The sequence below is a fragment of the Entelurus aequoreus genome, linkage group LG20 (assembly GCF_033978785.1).
Source record: "Entelurus aequoreus isolate RoL-2023_Sb linkage group LG20, RoL_Eaeq_v1.1, whole genome shotgun sequence".
Taxonomy (NCBI): Eukaryota; Metazoa; Chordata; class Actinopteri; order Syngnathiformes; family Syngnathidae; genus Entelurus; species Entelurus aequoreus.
The window spans coordinates 31,122,368-31,148,163 of record NC_084750.1 but is presented as its reverse complement, the minus strand read 5'-3'; the positions used below and the strand labels follow the sequence as shown (position 1 = coordinate 31,148,163).

General features: G+C 41.5%; 1 protein-coding gene across 6 annotated transcripts; it reads left to right on the top strand.

The window, feature by feature from the left end:
• The first annotated feature begins 163 nt into the window (after positions 1 to 163).
• Positions 164 to 25,540, top strand: them4 (thioesterase superfamily member 4). Of its 6 annotated transcripts, none has more exons than XR_009822192.1 (7): positions 164 to 681; positions 8,903 to 9,092; positions 9,227 to 9,389; positions 11,680 to 11,790; positions 14,117 to 14,241; positions 22,751 to 24,625; positions 24,758 to 25,540. XR_009822192.1 is itself a non-coding variant. In XM_062029965.1 (7 exons), exons 2-7 carry the CDS (start codon positions 565 to 567, stop codon positions 22,876 to 22,878), a joined length of 834 nt encoding a protein of 277 aa, XP_061885949.1. In that variant the 5' UTR covers positions 164 to 294; the 3' UTR covers positions 22,879 to 25,540. The 6 variants fall into 6 exon arrangements, 5 of the variants coding, with proteins under 5 accessions (XP_061885949.1, XP_061885950.1, XP_061885948.1 ...); XM_062029965.1 differs by having other exon boundaries at positions 164 to 294; positions 565 to 681; positions 22,751 to 25,540; XM_062029966.1 differs by having other exon boundaries at positions 164 to 313; positions 565 to 681; positions 22,751 to 25,540.
• Positions 25,541 to 25,796: the final 256 nt, after the last annotated feature.

Here is a 25,796-nt window from a genome sequence, read left to right as displayed (position 1 = left end):
CAATTCATTACACTTGTCAGCAGATGGCGATGTTGCCATTTTCAAGATGGCGGCTCCACGATTTGTCTTGATCTCGCGTACGGTATAAAATATGTTCATTGTCTTAATAATACATTTTATAAAATGTTTGGCTCAAATTACAATATTTATATAAATAAATTAGTGATTTTGTTGCCGCTGTAGCTTTTACCGAGCTCTCTTCTGCCCAATTACAATGCAGGAATACGTCACCTGACCTAAACGTCACACATTACATCACGACTTGCGTTTTCCTCATGCCGGAAGTTGACAGAGGTGAACTTGCTTTACTAAAGTAATTTGTTTCAAGAGTTTTTCCATTCTTGTACACAAGTTTGTTAAAAAATTATATCGGTTGAGAGACAACTGTGACGTTAGCTAAATTTTGCGACGCTTCAGGTTATGAGGATATGCTCCGGTTAGCAACGGTTACGTCCCCAACGGCTATCGTCTGAATCTCCCTCCGTTTAGACATCCCTGAGAAAAAACTGTTGTTCAATTATTGTTTTCTTTTTTACGCTCTTCATCATGTCAATCAACTCACAGATGGCGAGAAGCTTGTTTCGAATACTAAAGGCTTATAAGAACATTGTTTCCACTCCATACAAGTATCAGCCATCCTCCTGCCTTCAATTCACAAACAGCATTGCGCGGACCATGGTGGTATGTATTTTTGTGCCTATATGTTGTGGTTAGTATACGTACTAATACTGACATAAAATTGTCTCATGCATATCTATCTATACCAGGGGTCACCAACCTTTTTGAAACCAAGGGCTACTTCTTGGGTACTGATTAATGCGAAGGGCTACCAGTTAGATACACACTTAAATAATTTGCCAGAATTTGCTCATCTTACCTTTAACTCTATTATGAATAATTAATTATATTTATCTTTGTGGAAACACTGATCATCTTAATGATTTCTCACAATAAATATATATAGAAACAGATAAATATCAATATGCAACACTTTATTTTTATATTTTCTCTAAGTGCACATTTTTCAAATTGAACATTTTCAAATGATCACTTCTAAGACAGTCTTGTGAAATCACAATATCCCATTTTAACTAGCTAGCCACTAACATTTTTTAACAAAATGTAAAATACAAAAGTAAACTCTCCATTTTTTAAATCATGTCACACTTTGAACTGGACACCAAATCTGTTATCTGTTTCTTTGTCAGTTAGTGGGAAGCCTGGCATTGCATTATGTTAACTAGTGTGTTGTACTCTGGTGTGTAACTTGACACTGCAACTCTGAGTGAGTCTCGCAGATGTGCATCAGTGAGGCGTGTTCTGTGTTTGAAAGGTTTTGTACAAAGAGTATGAATATGGGGGCCTGAAACTTCTCAACCTTGAAGCTATGTGTCTGTCTTTAAAAGCATCAATTGTTCCAAAGATGTATTTAAACATTGAGTGGTACACAAATGTCCTGTTGGACAAAAAACATGTACTGTATCAAAATAAATTGTATCCTTTTTTACAAGTGATCCCCTCCCAGAGAGTCTGCTGGGAAACATGGCGGGGTTCATAAAGGAAACAATCCACTCATAGTGGTGTTTTCAATTTTATGTGCCAGAAAAAAGAGACGATATTTTGCAGCAGTTAATATGGATGAACTCTGATATTGTAATAGATGGAAAGCCTTTCTTTTGGAAAAATATGTTTGAAAGAGGAATCATTTTTGTCAATGATATTATCAATGAGAATGGTAAAATTATGAAGTATGATGAATTTAGAACTATGTATGGTGATGCTTGCTCAAGCTTTTCATTTTTTCAACTAACTGGAGTAATTGGGAAAAGATGGAAACAAATAATTAATTATGGAACTACTAAATTATTAGTTTGTAAACCTCTAATAAGAAATTCTAGTTGGCAAAAAGGAACTAAAATAAATAGAAAAATATATAATTTTTATTTAATAAAGAAATCTTTGAAGGCTGCCTCATACAACACAAATGGAAAATGGGAGGACTTTTTTGACTGCCCGTTGCCATGGGATGCCATATTCAAACTAATCTATAAAACCACTATCGATGTGCAAAATCGTTATTTTCAAATTAAAATTATTTATAACTTCTTACCCACAGGGAAAATGTTAAAATTATGGAATATGACAGAGTCAGATGATTGCCGATTTTGTTGTCAGGAGCCTGAATCCACCCTGCATTTGTTTTGGTATTGTCATATTGTGTCTTTGTTTTGGGTGGAAGTTGAAAAAATGTGTTTAAGGATTGGTTTGTTTATGAAGCTTAATGTGGTTTCTGTTATTTTAGGAGAGTTCATTGACAATCATGATTTAGTCAATTTAATTATAGTACTCTGTAAAATGTTTATTTTTAAGGCCAAAAACAGATATTCACTTAGTATTACTTTCTTTAAAACATTTATTCAGTATTTTCTAACTTTAGAAAGTTACATGGTTGAAAACGATAATGATGCCAAAAAACATTAAAAAAAAAGATGAGAAGTCCTCAAAGGCTTATTTTTGAAAGTATAATTATGTTTATAGATTATATGATATCTGTTGTTGTGTTTCCTAATTTGAGTGACCTGGACATAATCTGGACTGTACATAAATGCTTATTTTGAAAATGTAATTTTGTTTATAAATTATATGCAATCTGTTGTGTTCCCTAGTTTTTTTCTGTGTACATGAATGAAGGTGTGTGTTGCTGAGTCCGACTTGGACATTATCTGGACTGGGCCTGGTTTAAAAAACCCTTTAAACAAATCAAATTTCATTGACAACCTGGTCTGTTGAAGATAAGGCCCTTTTTTTAAAAATAAAATAAAATAAGAAATAAATAAAAAACATTTTCTTGGATAAAAAATAAAGTAAAACAATATAAAAATAATTACATAAAAAATAGTAATTAATGAAAATGTTAGTGGACCAGCAGCCTATACAATCATGTGTGCTTCAGGGACTGTGTCCCTTGCAGATGTGTTGTCTATGTTGTGGGAACCAGAATATTGGTAGCAGAAAGAAATAACCCCTTTTGTGTGAGTGGATGAGTGTGCATGGGGGAGGTTGTTTGGGTTGATGCACTGATTGAAAGTGTATCTTGTGTTTTTTCTATGTAGATTTAATTATTTTTTTTTTAAATATATATATATATATATATTTTTTTATTTTTTTATTTTTATTTTTTAGAACAGGCCCGCGGGCGACTCATCTGATCCTTACGGGCGACCTGGTGCCCGCGGGCACCGCGTTGGTGACCCCTGATCTATACTATCTATCTATACTATATTGAATTTTCGACCATCCTTCCAAAAGCGCATTGGTGAGGGCACACACTGATGTTGATCGAGAAGACCTGGCTCTCAGTCTCCGTTCTAATGTATCCCAAAGGTGTTCTATCGCGTTCAGGTCAGGACTCTGTGCAGGCCAGTCAAGTTCATCCACAGCAGACTCTGTCATCCATCTCTTTATGGACCTTGCTTTGTGCACTGGTGCACAGTCATGTTGGAAGAGGAAGGGGCCCGCTCCAAACTGTTCCCACAAAGTTGGGAGCATGGAGTTGTCCTAAATGTTTTGGTATCCTGGAGCATTCAAAGTTCCTTTCACTGGAACTAAGGGGCCAAGCCCAAATCTTGAAAAACACCCACACACCGATTGTCAGGTAATTGATTTTATGAACTGAATCTTTGTAGTTAGAGTTCCATGCAGCGTTCGCAATTTGTTGACAATGTATACTCTAAACTCCATTGTAAAAATGTGTGTTTTTACATTTGTTGTTTGTGCTATTTTATTTTTTGCTTAAATCTACCATGTTCATATTGGTTAAGTTTGTAGTTTTATGTATATATATATATAAGTATAGTATGTTACCTTTAATGCGGCTATTATGGTGTCATTTTGACAATTGTTTTAAAGGCCTACTGAAATGATTAAACGGGGATAGCAGATCCATTCTACAGGTATGTGTCATACTTGATAATTTCGCGATATTGCCATATTTTTGCTGAAAGGATTTAGTAGAGAACATCGACGATAAAGTTCGCAACTTTTGATCGCTGATAAAAAAAGCCTTGCCTGTACCGGAAGTAGCGTGACATCGCAGGTTGAAGGGCTCCTCACATTTCCCCATTGTTTACACCAGCAGCGAGAGCGATTCGGACCGAGAAAGCGACGATTACCCCATTAATTTGAGCCAGGATGAAAGATTCGTGGATGAGAGACGTTAGAGTGAAGGACTAGAGTGCAGTGCAGGACGCATCTTTTTTCGCCCTGACCGTAACTTAGGTACAAGGGCTCATTGGATTCCACACATTCTCCTTTTTCTATTGTGGATCACGGATTTGTATTTTAAACCACCTCGGATACTATATCCTCTTGAAAATGAGAGTCGAGAACGCGAAATGGACATTCACAGTGACTTTTATCTCCACGACAATACATCGGCGAAGCACTTTAGCTACGGAGATAACGTGATAGCATCGGGCTTAACTGCAGACAGAAACAAAATAAATAAACCCCTGACTGGAAGGATAGACAGAAAATCAACAATACTATTAAACCATGGACCTGTAACTACACGGTTAATGCTTTCCAGCCTGGCAAAGCTTAACAATGCTGTTGCTAACGATGCCATTGAAGCTAACTTAGCAACGGGACCTCACAGAGCTATGCTAAAAACATTAGCTATCCACCTACGCCAGCCAGCCCTCATCTGCTCATCAACACCCGTGCTCACCTGCATTCCAGCGATCGACGGAGCGACGAAGGACTTCACCCGATCATCAATGCGGTCGGCGGCTAGCGTCGGAGCGCGTCTGCTATCCAAGTCAAAGTCCTCCTGGTTGTGTTGCTGCAGCCAACCGCTAATACACCGATCCCACCTACAGCTTTCTTCTTTGCAGTCTTCATTGTTCATTAAACAAATTGCAAAAGATTCACCAACACAGATGTCCTCTTGAAAATGAGAGTCGAGAACGCGAAATGGACATTCACAGTGACTTTTATCTCCACGACAATACATCGGTGAAGCACTTTAGCTACGGAGCTAACGTGATAGCATCATGCTTAAATGCAGATAGAAACAAAAGAAATAAGCCCCTGACTGGAAGGATAGACAGAAGATCAACAATACTACTATCAGGAGACACCGAACCAAACACTGGACCTGTAACCACACGGTTAATGCTGTGCCGCCTGTCGAAGCCTAGCAATGCTGTTGCTAACGACGCCATTGAAGCTAACTTAGCTACAGGACATCGTCAGAGCTATGATAAAAACATTAGCGCTCCACCTACGCCAGCCCTCATCTGCTCATCAACACCCGTGCTCACCTGCGTTCCAGCGATCGACGGCGCAACGAAGGACTTCACCTGATCATCGATGCGGTCGGCGGCTAGCGTCGGATAGTGCGTCTGCTATCCAACTCAAAGTCCTCCTGGTTGTGTTGCTGCAGCCGGCAGCTAATACACCGATCCCACCTACAGCTTTCTTCTCTGCAGTCTCCATTGTTCATTAAACAAATTGCAAAAGATTCACCAACACAGATGTCCAGAATACTGTGGAATTTTGCGATGAAAACAGAGCTGTTTGATACAATGTGTCCCAATACTTCCGCTTCAACCATTGACGTCACGCGCAAACGTCATCATACCTAGACGTTTTCAACCGAAAGTTTCCCGGGAAATTTAAAATTGCACTTTATAAGTTAACCCGGCCGTATTGGCATGTGTTGCAATGTTAAGATTTCATCATTGATATATAAACTATCAGACTGCGTGGTCGGTAGTAGTGAGTTTCAGTAGGCCTTTAATTATATTATAATCGTAATATTTGAATGATGACAAATGAATGTGTTGTGGATGTCACCAATGTGGCGGTTTGAGGAGACACTCAATTGCTTTTCCAAACACGTCTCTAATTGTGAACTGCCAACATGAGAATGCTAAACAGGAAGTGCTTAAAGTTTATTGGCTTTGTAAATACACTGAGACAAAGTCTAAGTTCATTGTGTTCTTCGTGGTGTTTTGAAACTATACCAATCTTTTCCTCAGAATTTTCAACTAACTTAGTGTTTTGCCAAGAGGATATGTGTAAGTAGGGATGATGTTCGTTAAGAAATTATTGAGTTCGAGCCCATTATCGAATCCTCTTATCGAACTGATTACTTATCGAATCTCTTATCGAATCCAGATAGGTTGTTGTGTGTGCACTGAGTTCCAAAAGCCATAGATGTTATATGACTGGGCCGGCACGCTGTTTATATGGAGGAAAAGCGGACGTGACTGAGGACAGCATGCGGCCGTTATAGGGTGAAGGTTTCAGGTGAGAGAGTACACTAAAGGCACGCCCCCAGTGAACATATAGTGCTGCTATGTGCATTGTAAATTAAAAAATTGCCGACAAATACATCACCAATATGGACGCTCACTTTCGACATCCCGGTGAAGCACACTGGAGAAGAACCAGCACGGTAGCGAATTGATATGCACAACGGGGCAAGAGAAGTCAGCTTTTACTGTTGTGCTAGCTTGCTATGCTAATGGCCAACGAGACTGACTTTGAAAATGGCGAGAGGGAATCTGGCATGTTTGATGGAGAACTTGCCCAGCTGTTCATTTCGGACACAGAAGATCTCGAATGTAGCTGAGATAGGCTCCAGTGGGATAATGCTGGGTGCTGTGTAAGAGACAGAGGCAGAAAGCAGAGCAGCTTGTTAAGACTTAAGTTTAAGCGGCTACTTCATATGTTCGTGTGGAAACTCGTTCGGTACACCTCCGAACCGAACCGGAACCCCCGTACCGAAACGGTTCAATACAAAAACACCTACCGTTACACCCCTAGCGTCCATGCATGCTAGCGTATGTTTTAAGGCAGCGTATGTTTAACCATGCTTGCGCCCAAAAATACGCTTTGCCTTATTTATGCGTTAAATACAGAAATAGCACCCGTAACTGACACGGCGCCTTTTAATACGGTGCGCCATATGGTCACAAAAATACGGTATAGTGGCTTCGATAACGGGAACCGGTTCTCAAAAAGGGATTCGAATCCATGGAATCGGTTCTTTTCTTATCGAACAATCGGGAGAACCGGTTTCGAACATCATCCCTATGTGTAAGTTTTCAGAATGTGCTTGTTTTTTTTGGCCGCAGTAAGACAAAGAAAACAATTTTGAAGTTGTCTTTATTTTTAAGTTATTATGCCATGATTTTATCCGTCCAGCCCACGTGGGAATAGATTTTCCTCCATGCGGCCCATGAACTAAAATGAGTGTGAGACCTCTGCGTTAGAGCAATTTGGAGTTGAGATAGTTGTTACGTGTTGCTGTTCCTGGTTTGACTAAACAAGAAACAGTGGATGCTGGATCACATTTCATTGGTCAGACAGTTGATATTTGAGCGTAATGAAAATGTGCATGTATTTGTTGAAATAGTGTGAATTGGCGCAATTGCAACATGTTAAAATTCTGGAGGGTCTGATATGTATCCTAAAAACTACTTTTGACAGTGCAGTGTTGTCCCAAATGGATGAATCAAGGCAAATTTACTGAAAATATAAATTAAAATACAGTGATACCTCAAGTTAAGAGTACCCCATCTTGAGAGAGCTTTGAGATAAGAGCTAGGCCTGGGCCGGTAACAAATTTTGCTCTGCAATGTTTGGACGTACAAATTGTTGTCGTTAAACAATATTATTGTCAATAGTATTTTTTTAGACCAAATTAACCACTGATGAAATCATAATATGTAATAATATTGCAAGTATATCCTTTCAAATGCAATAAACTTGTATTTCTCGTGTATTTTTACATTGTAATTGAAATGTGAACTTTTGAATCTCCAAGTTAAATAAAACAAACAAATACTAATAAATATACTCTTGTCTGTTAGTAAAATGTTGCACTTTAATAAAAATCACAACCAAAAACAATGAAATGGGTTCTGTCTCTGTTAAGGAGAAGGTTAAGGACCCTCAAATATATATAACCAAAACCATAAATAAAAAGGCCAAATAAAGCACTTCAATATTGAGCACGTAGGCAGAGGTCGAGTTGTACAATACTTAACTCACACTCAAGTTAGAACCTTTTAAACAAAATGTGCAGAGTAACAATATAAACCATACAGTATAAGCAGATGTATTAACAGGTCTGGCAGATTCCGAGCAAGGAAACACCAACATGACATGACAACGACAAATGTCTATCAAATGTTTGCAGCGTTTTTTTTAATTGCTAGTTTTATAACAATATTAAATGGCAACATATATATTGATCACACTTTCTGTGAGCGCAGACTATTTTTGCACTGTTTGTTAGCACTGACCTTGTTCACCAAACACCTCAGTAAGTGTGGACTGTCAGGTCAAAGGGTCTGCATCTTTATGTGCACGTCTTTTACCAGTTGTGTTTCAAGTAGGCATGGAAGTTGTCGGGTTTGATTTTTTTGTTGCTGCCATTCTCACGCAAATTCAGTAAACTGGTTTCCTCAGTGTTGATAGTCTCCTTTTGTTCCAAAGGTTTAAAACTGAAATATTCCCACAGGTATTTGGTTTTGTGATCATTTTGTTTTTCACTGTGTTCGTCACTGGTACAAGTGTTGTGAGTTGAAAACTCAGACACTGTAAGTTGAGGTACTACTGTATTTACTTTCTCTTCTTCTCTCTTTTTTTTGTGAATTGCAACCACTTCAGTTAGTCCCTCTTTCTCTGCTAAGTATCCAAGACAGTTGCTTTTAGCAGTGGTAAGGGCCCCTCACTGCACACGCATCTTTTTGCTCGGTTAGAATGCAACATTCGGGTACTGACAGTTCACCATATTTTGACGTGCAAATGCACTTATGCACTCAAATGGCAGCATGTCAGTACAAAATTGTGCCTTATACTAATTTTAACCTGTCTTTCTCCTTAGGGGCTGCCCTTCTCCTTGTCTTTTAAGCCTCAGGACTTTAGCCTGCCTAACTCCTCATGGAGTGCAGAAATGATGCGCTTGTACAACTACTACAATAGCCAGTGTGAGGTGGAGACTGAAATTGGGGAGAAAAATAGGGGCCCTTGGAGGAGACTGCCGAGCTACAATCGCACCCTCAAGTATGCTACAGGTGGACAGCATTGACTGACGCAAACTTACACCCAACCCAATTAAAAGCCAAATATGAAAAAACATCTCACACACTGACTCTTATAAAACTTTTATGTTTCTCTCTCTCTCTCTCTCTCTCTCTCTCTCTCTCAGGTGGCGCCTACCTCAGTAAATTAATCCAGTCCAAAAATCGTTTATTTACCCGCAGCATAAAAACCCCTGGAGCTGCCTTTGAGTATGTTGTTTTTCTTAACAAAGAAGAGCAGAGGACTGTCTGCATTTTTCAGGCTGGACACCTGCTGGAGGGGCCTCCAGGGTGAGCCATCTGTCAGTCTATCCATCCATCCTTTTGTCTATTCAGCTATCAATCTACAGTGAACCCACAATTTACAAACTTAATTGGTTCTTGAATGGGGTTCATAAATCGACATATTTGTATAGTGAAGCAAATTTCTCCATAAAAAAACAACGTAAATATAAATAATGAGGTCGAGCATCGACAATAGTCCATTTTTTAGTAAAGGTTTGTACACTTTGAACACATAAAGTGCTATCCATCCATCCATCCATTTTCTACCGCTTATTCCCTTCGGGGTCGCGGGGGGCGCTGGAGCCTATCTCAGCTACAATCGGGCGGAAGGCAGGGTACACCCTGGACAAGTCGCCACCTCATCGCAGGGCCAACACAGATAGACAGACAACATTCACACACTAGGGCCAATTTAGTGTTGCCAATCAACCTATCCCCAGGTGCATGTCTTTGGAGGTGGGAGGAAGCCGGAGTACTCGGAGGGAACCCACGCAGTCACAGGGAGGACATACAAACTCCACACAGAAAGATGCCGAGCCCGGGATTGAACCCAGGACTATTTAGGACCTTTGTATTGTGAGGCAGACGCACTAACCCCTCTTCCACCGTGCTGCCCTAAAGTGCTATACATTTCTTGCATATCAAACATAACAAGGGGTGATGGATGAGCTTTCTCTGTAATAACAAGCTGAACTGTGCTGTATTCGCTGCTCTGCCAACACGCGCGCACACACACGGAAGTCACACTGGTGCCCTCACAAACGATTAGAAATCACAAGGGGCGGTATGGCGTAGTGGATAGAGCAGCCGTGCCAGAAACCTGAGGGTTGCAGGTTCGCTCCCCGCCTCTTGACATCCAAATCGCTTCCGTTGTGTCCTTGGGCAGGACACTTCACCCTTGCCCCCGGTGATGCTCACGCTGGTGAATGAATGAATGATAGGTGGTGGTCGGAGGGGCCGTAGGCGCAAACTGGCAGCCTCGCTTCCGTCAGTCTACCCCAGGGCAGCTGTGGCTACAAATGTAGTTTACCACCACCAGGTGTGAATGAATAATGGGTTCCCACTTCTCTGTGAGCGCTTTGAGTATCTAATAATAGAAAAGCGCAATATAAAATCTAATCCATTATTATTATTAACTTTAACTTCAATAATAAACATTAAAAAAAATAAATTACACCCACATTAGCATGGGCAAAGGAGGAAGTGGGTGCTACTTAAGCAGAGATAGTCTTTTCCTCTGCTGTGAAACAAGTCTGCTCTGGCATATTTTTCTCTCATCAAAATTAAAACTTGCTTTAGTAGGAAGCATGCGTCGTTAATTCTTCCATACTTGTAAGCGGCATAAATGTACTCCTTGCGAATAGTCTTTTTTCCCTCCTTCTTTCCACGCTGGTCTGTAGAGTTTTTGGGACTCATATAGAGTTGGCAAAATGGACAAAACTTGTCAGAAGGTGCAAAAACACAAAGTAAAAAGGTACACACGCTGAAGCAATGACTAGTGAGTGACTAATAGTGTACTGTAATGTGCAGCAAGTGACGTAGGGGGCTGCGCCTCCTCACTAAAATGCTGCACTCAGCTTTTTGCCTGCAAGTGGAACACTAAATGAACAAGTGAAGCGTCCGTACATAGACACATGGTCCGCACGCGGAGGTACATTTGGCTTGACCTAAAAGTTCGTAAATTGAAAAGCGTCTAAACATTTTTCACTCGGGGCCGCATTCTGATTAATTTAAGGCTACGGGGGCCACTTTAAGATTTTACATTTTGTAAATCAACCCATGTAGATATTGTAAAGTGTTATACATATTAAAAATGTCTGAATAAAAAAAATATAAATGTTGTCTTTAATATTTCAACTTTTAAAGTTTCCCCTCACATTAGGACTCTTCTTATGAAATTACTTCACATATGATTTCCTGTAATATTATAACTTTATTGAAAATGTATACTGTTTCGGCCCTTTTTTGGGCATGCCAGTTTTGTTTTCTTGTTTAGTTGTATTTGAGAATGGGATGAGGGTCATTTAAGAAAAACAAATCTATTAATCTAAGTAGCCGTCTGCATTCATGTCTGTCTGAATCTAAATGACTAGAATGTGAGTGTGAATGTTGTCTGTCTATCTGTGTTGGCCCTGCGATGAGGTGGCGACTTGTCCAGGGTGTACCCCGCCTTCAGCTGGGATAGGCTCCAGCATTCCCGCGATCCCGAGAGGGACAAGCGGTAAATAAGGGATGGATGGATTGAATTAACTCCAACATCTTGACTTGTTGAACATTGTAATGATTGTACTTCCAGACATGTCCACGGGGGGGCAATAGCCACCATGATTGATTCTGTGACAGGGACGAATGCAGCATACATCTCTGGACCATTGGTGACTGCCAACCTCAACATTGATTACCGCAGGTAAGAATGCAGCATATCCACTCTAAAAGGATCTAACCTAATGTCATGGCTGTCTTGAGTTTCCAATCATTTCAACAAGTCTTATTTTTTTGTGATAGAGTGATTGGAGCACATACTAGTTGGTCACAAAAAACATTGATGATGTTTGGTTCTTTTATGAATTTATTATGGGTCTACTGAAAATGTGACCAAATCTGCTGGGTCAAAAGTATACATACAGCAATGTTAATATTTGGTTACATGTCCCTTGGCAAGTTTCACTGCAATAAGGCGCTTTTGGTAGCCATCCACAAACTTCTGGAAAGCTTCTGGCTGAATTTTTGACCACTCCTCTTGACAAATTTGGTGCAGTTCAGCTAAATGTGTTTTCTCATATGGACTTGTTTCTTCAGCATTGTCCACATGTTCTCAATGGGGTTAAGTCAGGACTTTGGGAAGGCCATGCTAAAACCATAATTCTAGCCTGATTTAACCATTCCTTTACCATTTTTGAAGTGTGTTTGGGGTCGTTGTCCTGTTGGAACACCCAACTGCGCCCAAGACCCAACCTCTGGGCTGATGATTTTAAGTTGTCCTGAAGAATTTGGAGGTATTCCTCCTTTTTCATTATCCCATTTACTCTCTGTAAAAGACCAGTTCAAATCCAATTAGCTTCATGGCATTGCCTCTTAACTTCATGTGAGCGATTATGAAGTGATTATGATTGACGACACCTGTTGACTTCTCTGAGCCCATTTAAATAGGGCTCAAGTGGACTCGGTTACAAACGTGACAATGGGAAAGTCAAAGGAACTCAGCACCGATCTGAAAAAATGAATCATGTACTCTAACAAGTCAGGAAAGTCACTTGGAGCCCTTTCAAAGCAGCTTAAGGTCCCAAGAGCAATTGTGCAGACAATTGTTCGTAAGTATAAAGTGCATGGCACAGTTTTGACAATGCCACTATCAGGAAGAAAACGCAAACTATCACCTGCTGCTGAGAGAAAATTGGTCAGGATGATCAAGAGTCAACCGAGAACCACCAGAAAGCAGGTCTGCAATGAATTGGAAGCTGTTGGAACACAGGTGTCAGTGTCCACAGTCAAGCGTGTTTTGCATCGCCATGGACAGAGAGGCAACCATGCAAAAAGGAAGCTCTTGCTCCAGAAGCGACACCTCAAGGCTCGTCAGAAGTTTGCTGCTGATCACATGGACAAAGATAAGACCTTCTGGAGGAAAGTTCTGTGGTCAGATGAAACACAAATTGAGCTGTTTGGCCACAATACCCAGCAATATGTTTAGAGGAGAAAAGGTGAAGCCTTTAAACACCATGCCTACGGTCAAGCATGGTGGTAGTATTATGCTCTGGGCCTGTTTTGCTGCCAATGGAACTAGTGCTTTACAGAGAGTAAATGGGACAATGAAAAAGGAGGATTACCTCCAAATTCTTCAGAACAACTTAAAATTATCAGCCCGGAGGGTTGGGTCTTGGGCGCAGTTGGGTGTTCCAACAGGAAAATGACCCCAAACACACGTCAAAAGTGGTAAAGGAATGGCTAAATCAGGCTAGAATTAAGGTTTTAGAATGGCCTTCCCAAAGTCCTGACTTAAACTTGTGGACAATGATGAAGAAACAAGTCCAAATTTAGCTGAACTGCACCAATTTTGTCAAGACAAAAATTCAACCAAAAGCGCCTTATTGCAGTGAAACTTGCCAAGGGACATGTAACCAAATAATAACATTGCTGTATGTATACTTTTGACCCAGCAGATTTGGTCACATTTTCAGTAGACCCATAATTTGAGGTTGTTTACTCAATGTAAAGTGTTTTTTACAAATAAAATCTATTATTATTATAATAAATTCATAAAAGAACCAAACTTCATGAATGTTTTTTTCTGTGACAAACATGTATGTGCTCCAATCACTCTATCACAAAAAAGAGTTGTAGAAAGTGTTGAAAACTCAAGACAGCCATGACATTATGTTCTTTACAAGTGTATGTAAACTTTTGACCACGACTGTATGTATGTGTTTACATACATACATATATATATATATATATATATATATATATATATATATATATATATATATATAAATATTTAATTTTCTTTTTTCTTTTTTGCAGCCTTAAATTTACGTGTGGCGGCCTGCCATATGTAAATAAATAAATAGAAAACACTAAAAGAGCCGCGTAGCCAGAATTTGTCCAATTGTGCACCTTTTTTTACTTAAGCACAGGGGATAATCGATCCCTAATTGATAGAGGCTTTAATTGGACCATTTATGGACACCGAATGGATAAATTAATTATGTCTTAACAAACACTTGTTTTCTCCCAAGCCCAATCCCGCTAGGAAGTACAGTGTTAATCGAATCCTCCCTTGATAAAAGGGAAGGCAGGAAAACCTTTGTTTCCTGTAAAGTGACCAGTACTGATGGCTCCAAGCTGCACACAGAAGCAAAAGGTAACATTCTTTGTTCATTCACATTTCACACATAGACAGCATGTGACTGCATTTTTATTTCAATGTTGTTCTCTTTTCCTCCTTTTCTCTTTCTGTAGTCTTGTTCCTGTCAATCAATGTCAGCCATTTATTGGGAATCTGATACAAATCTGCTGTCACGTTGAAACTATTTCAACAAGCTGAGGCCTTCTTCAAGTCTCTTTGGCCTTCTTCTTAAAAAGTTTAATATATGTTTGCTTTATCTGTTAAGTTATTGTAGAGCCACACACAGTGGAACCTCCACAGTCATATGTGTTTGTGTATTCAGATGTATGTGAAGCAGGAACCCTGATTTGCTGTCTTTTTACATTAAGATTTTTGTGACTCTTATGCCATGTAAGACTTGTTTGTCCGTGCAGTGATCTGAAGGTGTAAAAGACTTGTTTGTATGCAACTTCACCTTTCCTTTTCCTATACTCGCCACTAGTCGGCGCTTTGCACCCACTCATGTCATATTCAGGTGTTAAGAGAGTATGGCCAACTGTATGTTTCAGGCATCGCAATGATTGGTCAAAACGGCACTCACATAACTAAATGGCGCCATGACTACTACTAACTTTAAGCTAATGCAGTGGTTCTTAACCTTGTTGGAGGTACCGAACCCCACCAGTTTCATATGCGTATTCATCGAACCCTTCTTTAGTGAAAAATACAATTTTTTTTTTTTTTAAATTCAACACAAAGTTATGTTTTTGGTAACACTTTAGTATGGGGAACATATTCAAAGTAACAAATACTTAATTTAGAGTTATTTGGACACTAGGGGAACATATTCTAAGTAATAAAGACTTAATTTAGAGTTATTTGGTTAGGGTTAGAGGGTTAGGGTTATAATAAGGCCATGCAGAATAAGGCATTAATAAGTACTTAATGATGACTAGTTAAGAGCCAATATGTTACTAATTTGCATGTTAATAAGCAACTAATTAATGGTGAATATGTTCCCCATACTAAAGTGTTACCATGTTTTACTGGTGCATAAAATGAACCGTGCAGGAACATCACCTTGTTCAAACAACAAAACCAACACAGTGCATAAACTCACAACAAACTACACACCTGCAAACCAGTCAGCTGTTGCCGTATCCGTAATACGCCGATAGGGAAAAGTTTGTATTTACACGATGAGTCGGGTGTGTTTTGACCTCCGCCGAACCCCTAGGGTTCGATCGAACCCAGGTTAAGAACCAGTGCGCTAATGCTATGTGTTTGCGGCGTTTCCTGATTAATTGGTCGATGTGTGAAATGCCCTATTGTACAGCATGGGGCTGCTCCACCCGCGAAAATTGTGGAATCTGTGTTTTATTAAGGACAGAACACACAGAAACAAATACAAATAACAGAAAAAATGAACACATTGAAGAGATGGTTTGACAAAAGTAGACTATTTTTAATTTCAGGAAAACTAAAATAATGCAATTTGGTAACAGCAGAACAGACAGTCAAATACGAGTAGACTGATATTGAAAGAGTTAAAGAAACCTAATGTGTGTAATAATAGATGAGAAAAAAGTGGAAACCTCATAAAAAATATACAACAAAGTGGCAAGAAATATGTCAATGATAAATAAAGCAAAATGTGTTTTGGACCAAAAAATCACTCCATAGTCTCTAGTGCTTGTCAGCGTTACAATATCTGAGTTATTATGGAAAAATAATTACAACAGCACACTTAAACTTAGTATGTTAAAAAAAAAAGAAAGATCAGTGAGAATAATACATGAGTGATACATACAGCACAAATACATTGGAGGCAGCCACCACAGTTGACATACTTCACACACAAGTCATACTTGTGATTGTTGGTCCAAATCTAATTTAAGCAAAATGAGGGTAATAAGTAAATTTTTTTGTTCATTCTGTGTATTTTTTTTGTACGCTTATTGCGCCGTCGGGTGCATGTTAGAGTGCCTTTTGATCACGAAACACTGCAGAAATGTAGCAGCAGAGTGCGTCAACTGCAGTCGTAAAAGTATACTTTCACAAAATAAAATTATATTTTATTGTAAGTTTATGAGCTGGAGTATGTTTAAAACTATATACAGGCGTATTATTTTGGCTTATTTCGTCAGAAAAACTAACATCATTGATGTGTATTTCTGGTCTTGTCATCCTTGTCCGGACAGAAGGGTGACACGGCAGTGCGGCTGGATCAAAAGAGACGTCGGAGACAATTTACTGAACCAAAAGTTGCTTTATTACAAGCAAGCGTCATTATACAGGACTGCAGTTCCTGGAGCTAAACATGTAGTCTCTTCTCACGGATAGAGCCATCATCTTTGCATTCCAAGGTCAAATTTTATTGCCCTTTCTTTCACGAGAACTAATCCAATCCACACACAAATGTCAATACTAAAGGGCCCTATGTTATTATGTGCCCAAACTGAAATACCTACTAGTTAAACTGTTGGTTTGCTTTCTCCCAGATGAATATAAGCATTCACCATATGCAAAACATAATATGAGTTAATTATTTCACTTCATCATAATGACAGCAATTCCATGCATCCAGGCACAGCCGCACACATCTTCGGTAGCAGTCGTGGCGTCTGTTTAGTTAGCCATACTCTCCTTATACACGACTCTGACTCATTTTATTCTGTGTTGAAGCCACCACATGAGACTCTCAATCACTTGCTGTAAGTAAAAGTTAATATTTTAGCAGTAACTTAGTTCTCAGAATTATTTTTGTCTTCTTTAAATACATTATCAGTATTGTTACCTGTGAACAAGTTAGGTTTTCTCAGTGTGTGCATCACTGAGAGTCTGTGTTTGACTCCAACACAGAATAAAATAAGTGGGTTCAAGGTGGCAACGAGTGGTAAGTATAGGGAAAGGAAAGATGAAGTTGCAGACAATTATTTTTACACGTTCTTACGCTGTCAGAAACATCACATGTAAAAAGACAGCCAATCAGAATTCCTGTTTTACACAAATCTGAATACATATATATCAATCAATCAATCAATCAATGTTTATTTATATAGCCCTAAATCACAAGTGTCTCAAAGGGCTGCACAAGCCACAACGACATCCTCGGTACAGAGCCCACATACGGGCAAGGAAAAACTCACCCCAGTGGGACGTCGATGTGAATGACTATGAGAAACCTTGGAGAGGACCGCATATGTGGACACACGTTTTATTTTTTTACACACACAGATCAAAATACAGTCACATAAATTGAAACATGCGCACACGGATCTGATAACACACACACACACACACACACACACAGATTGAAATACAGACACACAAATTAGTACACTTGAATCGGATTACAGACGCACAAATTGATATATGCATTTGCAAATAGTTTTGCTACTATAATACCTCCATAGAGGTATTATAGTGAATTCCAACTTGTCCTAATTTCAAAACACACTGGATAGAAAGGAACTCATTCTTGCAGTGTCAAACTGTCATTATTAAACTTATTTAAATAGACTGGCAGATTTGCCCCGTACACAACCTTAAAGGGGAACTGCAATTTTATTTTTTTAAATTTTGTCTATCGTTCACACAATTATTATGATTGTTTTTGGGTTTTTTTTATAGGTAATTCCTAAATATTTCAACTCAGAATTTACAGAGACATTGGAAATATTTTATTTCACACATTCATGGATAGGAAACAATCCTCGTTATTTTAAAATTTAGGCAAATTCCTGATACATTACAGAATTCTTGAATCTTTTCAATAGCAGTTGGAATTTGTTCTTCATTTATTAGGAAGAGTGTTGTTTCATATGCTAATTGACTATTATTTCTGTGCCAGCAGGTTCAAATATGGTAATAACAGTCACCCTTGAGGAATGCCTATTTTGTTTTGGAAACTGGGGTTGTGCCAGAGACAAGTAAGATACAACTATTAATATTATCATAAAGTCCTCTAATTATCTCCCAAAACTTAATACCATTTCCATTTATAAAAAGAAAATTGAAATACCAAAACATACCAATCACGTCGCCGCTATAAATAGTTTGTCTGCGTTAGCGCTTATAATTAAAAAATCACCAATACTTTATTAATATTCAAGTCACAAAATGTAAACTGAGTATTGTTGACGCTTTTTGAATGGTTATCAGATTTTATGGGCAGAAAAGTGGAGCTCCCATGAACTCCGCTGTAAGCGGACTTTTATTGACGTTTATTTAATATTTAATGCATTAAAAAAAAAATCCATAAATCCTCATGTCTTACATAATGATTGTAAACGATAGGCAAAATCCCCCCCCAAAAAAAGTGCAGTTTCCCTTTTAAGATGTTTTTTTGTTTTTGTTTTTTTTGGATGGGAATTTACTTGTGCCCCTCTGGGATCCAATTTCATTTAAAATGTTCTAAAAAGACCACGTTGGAGACCCTTTAAGAAAGATTTTAAGATTCTTAACCGTAACCACTGTGTAATTAATTTCACAAACAAAGAACAGAGCGGAAACCTTGGGGTGTTTTATTATTTATTACTGCTAGAATTGTTAAGCCTTGTGATACTCATTATTTATTGTTCTCATTGTTCTGAGCAGCCAGTTGTTGGTTCTATGGTTATTGTCATATGTGCCACAAAAAAAAAAGCTGATGTTTTGTCATTTTTAGACGCTCACTGAGCGGACAAGATTCGCTGAGTCGTCACATGACTTTTGAGGCCTATTTTTAATGAAAAATAATGAATAGCATTTGTTTGAGTTTGGATTTTCCTCTGTAATTATCGTCTATATTACCAGTTTAGTTAAGATGATACATCTTATTTGACTACCTCTTTTTACTGGCACCAACATCACATATTTTAAGCTGATTTATATCCTATTTATTCTAGCTTAACACATATTGAGGGCTGTACAACATTTGAAATAATACTTTACAGTGTGGTTGTTTTCTCTCTCACAATAAACAATACATTTTGGGCATTTTACAGACCCAAAACTTGCTTTGCCAGTGTGTGAATTATTTATGACTTTGGAAAAAAAAACAATTTGAAGAATTTGGGAGTAATTATCAAAGCCATCACATTTTTCAAATTACACAAAGTTGTTGATGGGTACAAGCTAAATATACATGAAATGAAAACCCTGACATCAAAGAATGAACTCGTATCATTTATCTGACAAGGTGGCTGTTTTTTTTAGCCCCCTCCCACTTGTGTTGCACAATTATTAGCTTACAATGCTGACACTGCACACATTTGAGATCCACGCACTTGTGTGGTTTTTCAGTCAGAGGGCCTCTTTGACCTCAGTCGCACACAGTTGGAAAAGCGACCTTGCTATCTTTAACGTATTTGTGGCGTGTGTGTGTTCAGGAGTTGTGGTTAAGGTTATGGCAGTGTGTTGTCAGTTAAAACTACTACTGCAAAAAACAATACTGTGTCCCACACTTCACATACAATTCAGTTCATATATGAATTGTTTTGTGCCCCCGCTTCCTAATATCAGACTTTGCCATGAATATAATAATTTAAATCCTTCACAAATGTTTATTTTATTTTATTTTTGACATCTTTGTTTTACATCAGGGGTGTCAAACTCCTTTTCATTGAGTGCCACGTTGCAGTTTTAACTGCCCTCAGAGGACCGGCCGCTTGTAACATTAATAAAAGAAACATGCATGTTTAAGGATTAGCCGCATGGTATTGTCAAACGATTACCTGTGCATTTGAGTATCCATCCATCCATCCATCTTCTTCCGCTTATCTGAGGTTGGGTCGCAGGGACAGCAGCCTAAGCAGGGAAGCCCAGACTTTCCTCTCCCCAGCCACTTCGTCCACCTCTTCCCAACGTGTCCTGGGTCTTCCTGTGGCCTCCTTGGACGTGCCCTAAACACCTCCCTGGGGAGGCGTTCGGGTGGCATCCTGACCAGATGCCCGAACCACCTCATCTGGCTCCTCTCGATGTGGAGGAGCAGCGGCTTGACTTTGAGCTCCACCCGGATGGCAGAGCTTCTCACCCTATCTCTAAGGGAGAGCCCCGCCACCCGGCGGAGGAAACTCATTTCGGCCGCTTGTACCCGTGATCTTGTCCTTTCGGTCATAACTCAAAGCTCATGGCCATAGGCGAGGATGGGAACGTAGATCGACCGGTAAATTTGCCTTCCGGCTCAACTCCTTTTTAACCACAACGGATAAATACAGCGTCCGCATTACTGAAGACGCCGCACCGATCTGCCTGTCGATCTCACGATCCACTCTTTCCTCACTCGTGAACAAGTCTCCTAGGTACTTGAACTCCTCCACTTGGGGCAAGATCTCCTCCCCAACCCGGAGATGGCACTCCACCCTTTTCCGGGCGATAACCATGCACTCGGACTTGGAGGTGCTGATTCTCATCCCAGTCGCTTCACACTCTGCTGCGAACCGATCCAGTTAGAGCTGAAGATCCCGGCCAGATGAAGCCATCAGGACCACATCATCTGCAAAAAGCAGAGCCCTAATCCTGCAGCCACCAAACCGGATCCCCTCAATGCCTTGACTGCGCCTAGAAATTCTGTCCATAAAAGTTATGAACAGAATCGGTGACAAAGGGCAGCCTTGGCGGAGTCCAACCCTCACTGGAAACGATTCCAACTTACTGCCGGCAATGCGGACCAAGCTCTGACGCTGATCGTACAGAGAGCGGACCGCCACAATCAGACAGTCCGATACCCCATACTCTCTGAGCACTCCCCACAGGACTTCCCGAGGGACACGGTCGAATGCCTTCTCCAAGTCCACAAAGCACATGGACTGGTTGGGTAAACTCCCCTGCACCCTCAAGGACCCTGCCGAGAGTATAGAGCTGGTCCACAGTTCCACGACCAGGACGAAAACCACACTGTTCCTCCTGAAACCGAGGTTCGACTATCCGGCGTAGCCTCCTCTCCAGTTCACCTGAATAGACCTTACCGGGAAGGCTGAGGAGTGTGATCCCACGATAGTTGGAACACACCCTCCGGTTCCCCTTCTTAAAGAGAGGAACCACCACCCCGGTCTGCCAATCCAGAGGTACCGCCCCCGATGTCCACACGATGCTGCAGAGTCTTGTCAACCAAGACAGCCCCACAGCATCCAGAGCCTTAAGGAACTCCGGGCGGTTCTCATCCACCCCCGGGGCCTTGCCACCGAGGAGCTTTTTAACTACCTCAGCAACCTCAGCCCCAGAAATAGGAGAGCCCACCACAGATTCCCCAGACACTGCTTCCTCTTAGGAAGACGTGTTGGTGGGATTGAGGAGGTCTTCGAAGTATTCCCTCCACCGATCCACAACATCCGCAGTCGAGATCAGCAGAACACCATCCTCACCATACACGGTGTTGACAGTGTACTGCTTCCCCTTCCTGAAGCGGCGGATGGTGGTCCAGAATCGCTTCGAAGCTGCCCGGAAGTCGTTTTCCGTGGCTTCCCCGAACTCCTCCCATGTCCGAGTTTTTGCCTCCGCGACCGCTGAAGCCACACACCGCTTGGCCTGTCGGTACCTGTCCGCTGCCTCCGGAGTCCTATGAGCCAAAAGAACCCGATAGGACTCCTTCTTCAGCTTGACGGCATCCCTCACAGCCGGTGTCCACCAACGGGTTCTATGATTACCGCCACAACAGGCACCAACTACCTTGCGGCCACAGCTCCAATCAGCCGCCTCGACAATAGAGGTGCGGAACATGGTCCACTTGGACTCAATGTCCAGCACCTCCCTCGTGACATGTTCAAAGTTCTTCCGGAGGTGGGAATTGAAACTCTCTCTGACAGGAGACTTTTGAGTAGTAAGTGTATATTTTACCTACACCGTAAGAAAAAAAAAATCTGTAGATTTTGCGGTCAAAAAAATCACAACATTTTACCATAAAATTTACAGTAAAACGGTCACACTTTATTTTACTGTAAAATTCTGGTGATTCAGCTGCCAGTTTTTTTGTTGTTTTTTTGCATAAAAAATATGGTTTCTGTTTTCACAGTAAATGTAAAATGGTACCACAGTTTTTTTTCTTACGGTAGGATTCTGAAGACCGAGCTGTTTTAAAAATATATTTATATTGTCATGTTTACCGTGTACCATTTGATGGATAACTTGCTTTGAAATCATAAGGCTGAGTAGATATTTATGTATGTTTTTACCCCAAAAATGTTTCGAATGTATGATATAATATATGTTGCATTATTAGATAGATAAAGTTTAAAGGATATATAACTGCATGCAGTACATTTCTTTTTGTCTGTCAAAATAGAAAAAGAAAGAAAGATAAAGTACTTAATTGATGCATATTATTTCCAAATTTTCACGTGCCATTCAAAATGATTGGGCGGGCCAGATCTGGCCGACGGGCCTTGAGTTTGACAGCTGTGTTGTACGTCTTATCCCAACTACTTTCAAGTTTATTGACTTTTTAATAAACAACTGTGGAGGGGCGGCGAAGCGGGATGTGTCAGGACCGGCTTCGAGATCAGCGACAGGTGAGTAGATGGCCCACCTGGGCGCGTTTATCTAATCACCTGTCACTCTGTTAAAGGGAGCAGCTGGGAAGGAGAGAGGGTTGTTGATGGCGGTTGGCGAAGCATGAGGGGAGCGAGAGCAAGGCAGACGACTCTGAGGGGAAAACCATTCACATGCTCGATCAAGGGAAAAGACAATTGCTGAAAAGCACACAAAGACTTTGCACATCTGAGAGTTTATTGTAAAATAAACATCATTGTTAACCCGGAAATGAGTGGTGATTTTGGTGACTGGTGTATTACTCCCAACATCCAGCTCGAAATTACTTGCGAGGTGGCAGGGACCCTTCGAGGTCACACGGCAAGTGGGTGATGTGGATTATGAGGTTCAGCGCTCGGGCCGACGCGGAGACACTCAGATTTACCATCTGAACCTACTGAAGGCATGGTAACAGAAGTGAGGGAGGAGGAGGAGTTGGGACCAGAGGTCCTGCGCTCTGGCCCGCCCCCTCATCTTCCCTGTGACAACCAGCTCACGTTAGCGCAGAGAGCGGATATGGCTGAGTTGCAGCGGCGCTTCTCTGATGTGTTCTCCTCACGGCCCGGCCGCACGAATCTCATCCGACATCATATTGAGACTAGCCCGGGGTTACGGTGCGGTCTCGGCCATATCGGCTTCCCGAACACAAACGCAAAGTAGTTCGGGAGGAATTAAAATCCATGCTGGAATTGGGGGTAATAGAAGAATCCCACAGTGCGTGGTGCAGCCCCATTGTTCTAGTAGGGAAGAAGGATGGGACTGTGCGGTTCTGTGTGGATTACCGCAAGGTGAACGAAGTATCACGTTTTGACGCGTACCCAATGCCTCGGGTCGATGAGCTCCTGGATCGGCTGGGCACTGCTCGTTTTTTCACGGCACTGGATTTAGCCTAGGGCTACTGGCAGATTCCCTTGTCGCCAGGGTCCAAGGAAAAAACAGCTTTTTCCACTCCGGAAGGTTTGTACCAATTTGTGACACTTCCGTTTGGCTTGTTTGGTGTGCCCGCCACATTCCAGCGCCTCATGGACCGGGTACTGCGACCCCACGCTGAATATGCGGCTGCCTACCTGGATGACGTCATCATCCAGAGTAGCAGCTGGGAAGAACACATGCGGCGGGTGGGGGCAGTGCTCGAGTCCCTGAGACAGGCAGGGCGCACCGCCAATCTGGCGAAGTGTGCAGTTGGCCGGAGGGAAATACAGTATCTGGGGTACCACTTGGGAGGAGGCAGGTGCGGCCGCAGGTAGACAAAACCGCGACAATTGCGGCCTGCCCAACACCCAAGACGAAAAAAGAGGTGAGGCAGTTTTTGGGGCTGGCGGGTTACTACCGGAGGTTTAACCCCCGATTTGCGGACCTGACCACAAATCTAGGACAGATCTGACCTCACCCGAAAGGGTGCTCCAGATCTGGTCCAGTGGACGAAGCAGAGCCAGCAGGCGTTTGAGAGGGTTAAGAAGGCCCTCTTCAAGGAGCCGGTCCTGCACATGCCTGGTTTTTCTTTACCGTTTTGTCTGCAGGCTGACTCGTCGGGGAGAGGACTGGGAGCAGTTTTGTCCCAGCAGGTGGAGGGCGTCGACCGACCTATCATCTACATCAGCTGCAAGCTATCAGAAAGGGAGGCCAGGTACAGCACAGTGGAGAGGGAGTGCTTCGCCATCAGGTGGGCGGTCGGGGCCCTCCGATACTACCTCCGGGACGCTCATTCAGCCTCTGCTCGGACCACAAACCCCTCCAGTGGCTCCACCGCATGAAAGATGCCAATGCGCGGATCACCCGTTGGTATCTAGCGTTGCAACCCTACAACTTCAGAGTGATCCACAGACCGTGGCCGACTTTCTTTCCCGCTCCCTCACGGGGGTGGGGGGAGTAGGCGCGGCCGGACGGCGTCCCGGCCTGAGTCTGGCGGGAGGTAAGTGGAGGGGCGTGGCCCTGCGGGCCTGCGGCGAAGCAGGATGTGTCAGGACCGGCTTCGAGATCAGCGACAGGTGAGTAGATGGCCCACCTGGGCGCGTTTATCTAATCACCTGTCGCTCTGTTAAAGGGAGCAGCTGGGAAGGAGAGAGCGTTGTTGATGGCGGTTGGCGAAGCACGAGGGGAGCGAGAGCAAGGCAGCGACTCTGAAGGGAAAGCCATTCATGTGCACGATCAAGGGAAAAGACAATTGTTGAAAAGCACACAAAGACTTTGCACATCTGAGAGTTTATTGTAAAATAAACATAATTGTTAACCCTGAAAAGGAGTGGTGATGTCGGTGACTGGTGGCCCAACGAACCCGGAAGGAAGCGACTTCCACACAACATTTAGTTAGAATTCCCACTTCAGGCATGTCCCTGTGTTTTTACTCAGTCCTGTTAACCCAGATAAAATTATGTCCCCTGGAAAAGTTTAACTGTGAGCACGTTCCAAAAAAAAATGTTAAGTACTTTATTGACACATCAATTCCAGGTGTTTGCCAGATAAAAAAAAATGGGGCGGGCCAGATCTGGCCCCCTGGCCTTGAGTTTGTAAACCGAGGTCACGACACCGAAAGTATTGTAGCGTTGGACGGGTTAACAATGGTCTTTGCTTAAATATGTCAAGAAATGCTGACAGTCCGTATGCCATCCATCCATCCATTTTCTACCGCTTATTCCCTTCGGGGTCGCGGGAGGCGCAGGAGCCTATCTCAGCTACAATTGGGCGGAGGACGGGGTACAGTCCCTATGATCGTAATCAAATTTAATGATCACATCAGTTTCAGTTTCTCTCACACACACACAGGTTATCATTTGGAATGGGGACCAAGTTTTTGATCATCACTTGAAGGGACAAGGGAAAAATATATTAGTTTTAACTAAGGATGGCTACATGTAAATGGGGGAGGGAGTTTTATTGGGTTGGTGCACTAATTGTAAGTGTATCTTATGTTTTTTATGTTGATTTAATAAAAAATAAATAAAAATGTATTTATTTTTTATTCTTTTTATTTCTTGTGCGGCCCGGTACCAATCGATCCACGGACCGGTACCGGGCCACGGCACGGTGGTTGGGGACCACTGCCATACATAATCACAGTACTATTAATGCCAGGATAACAAATG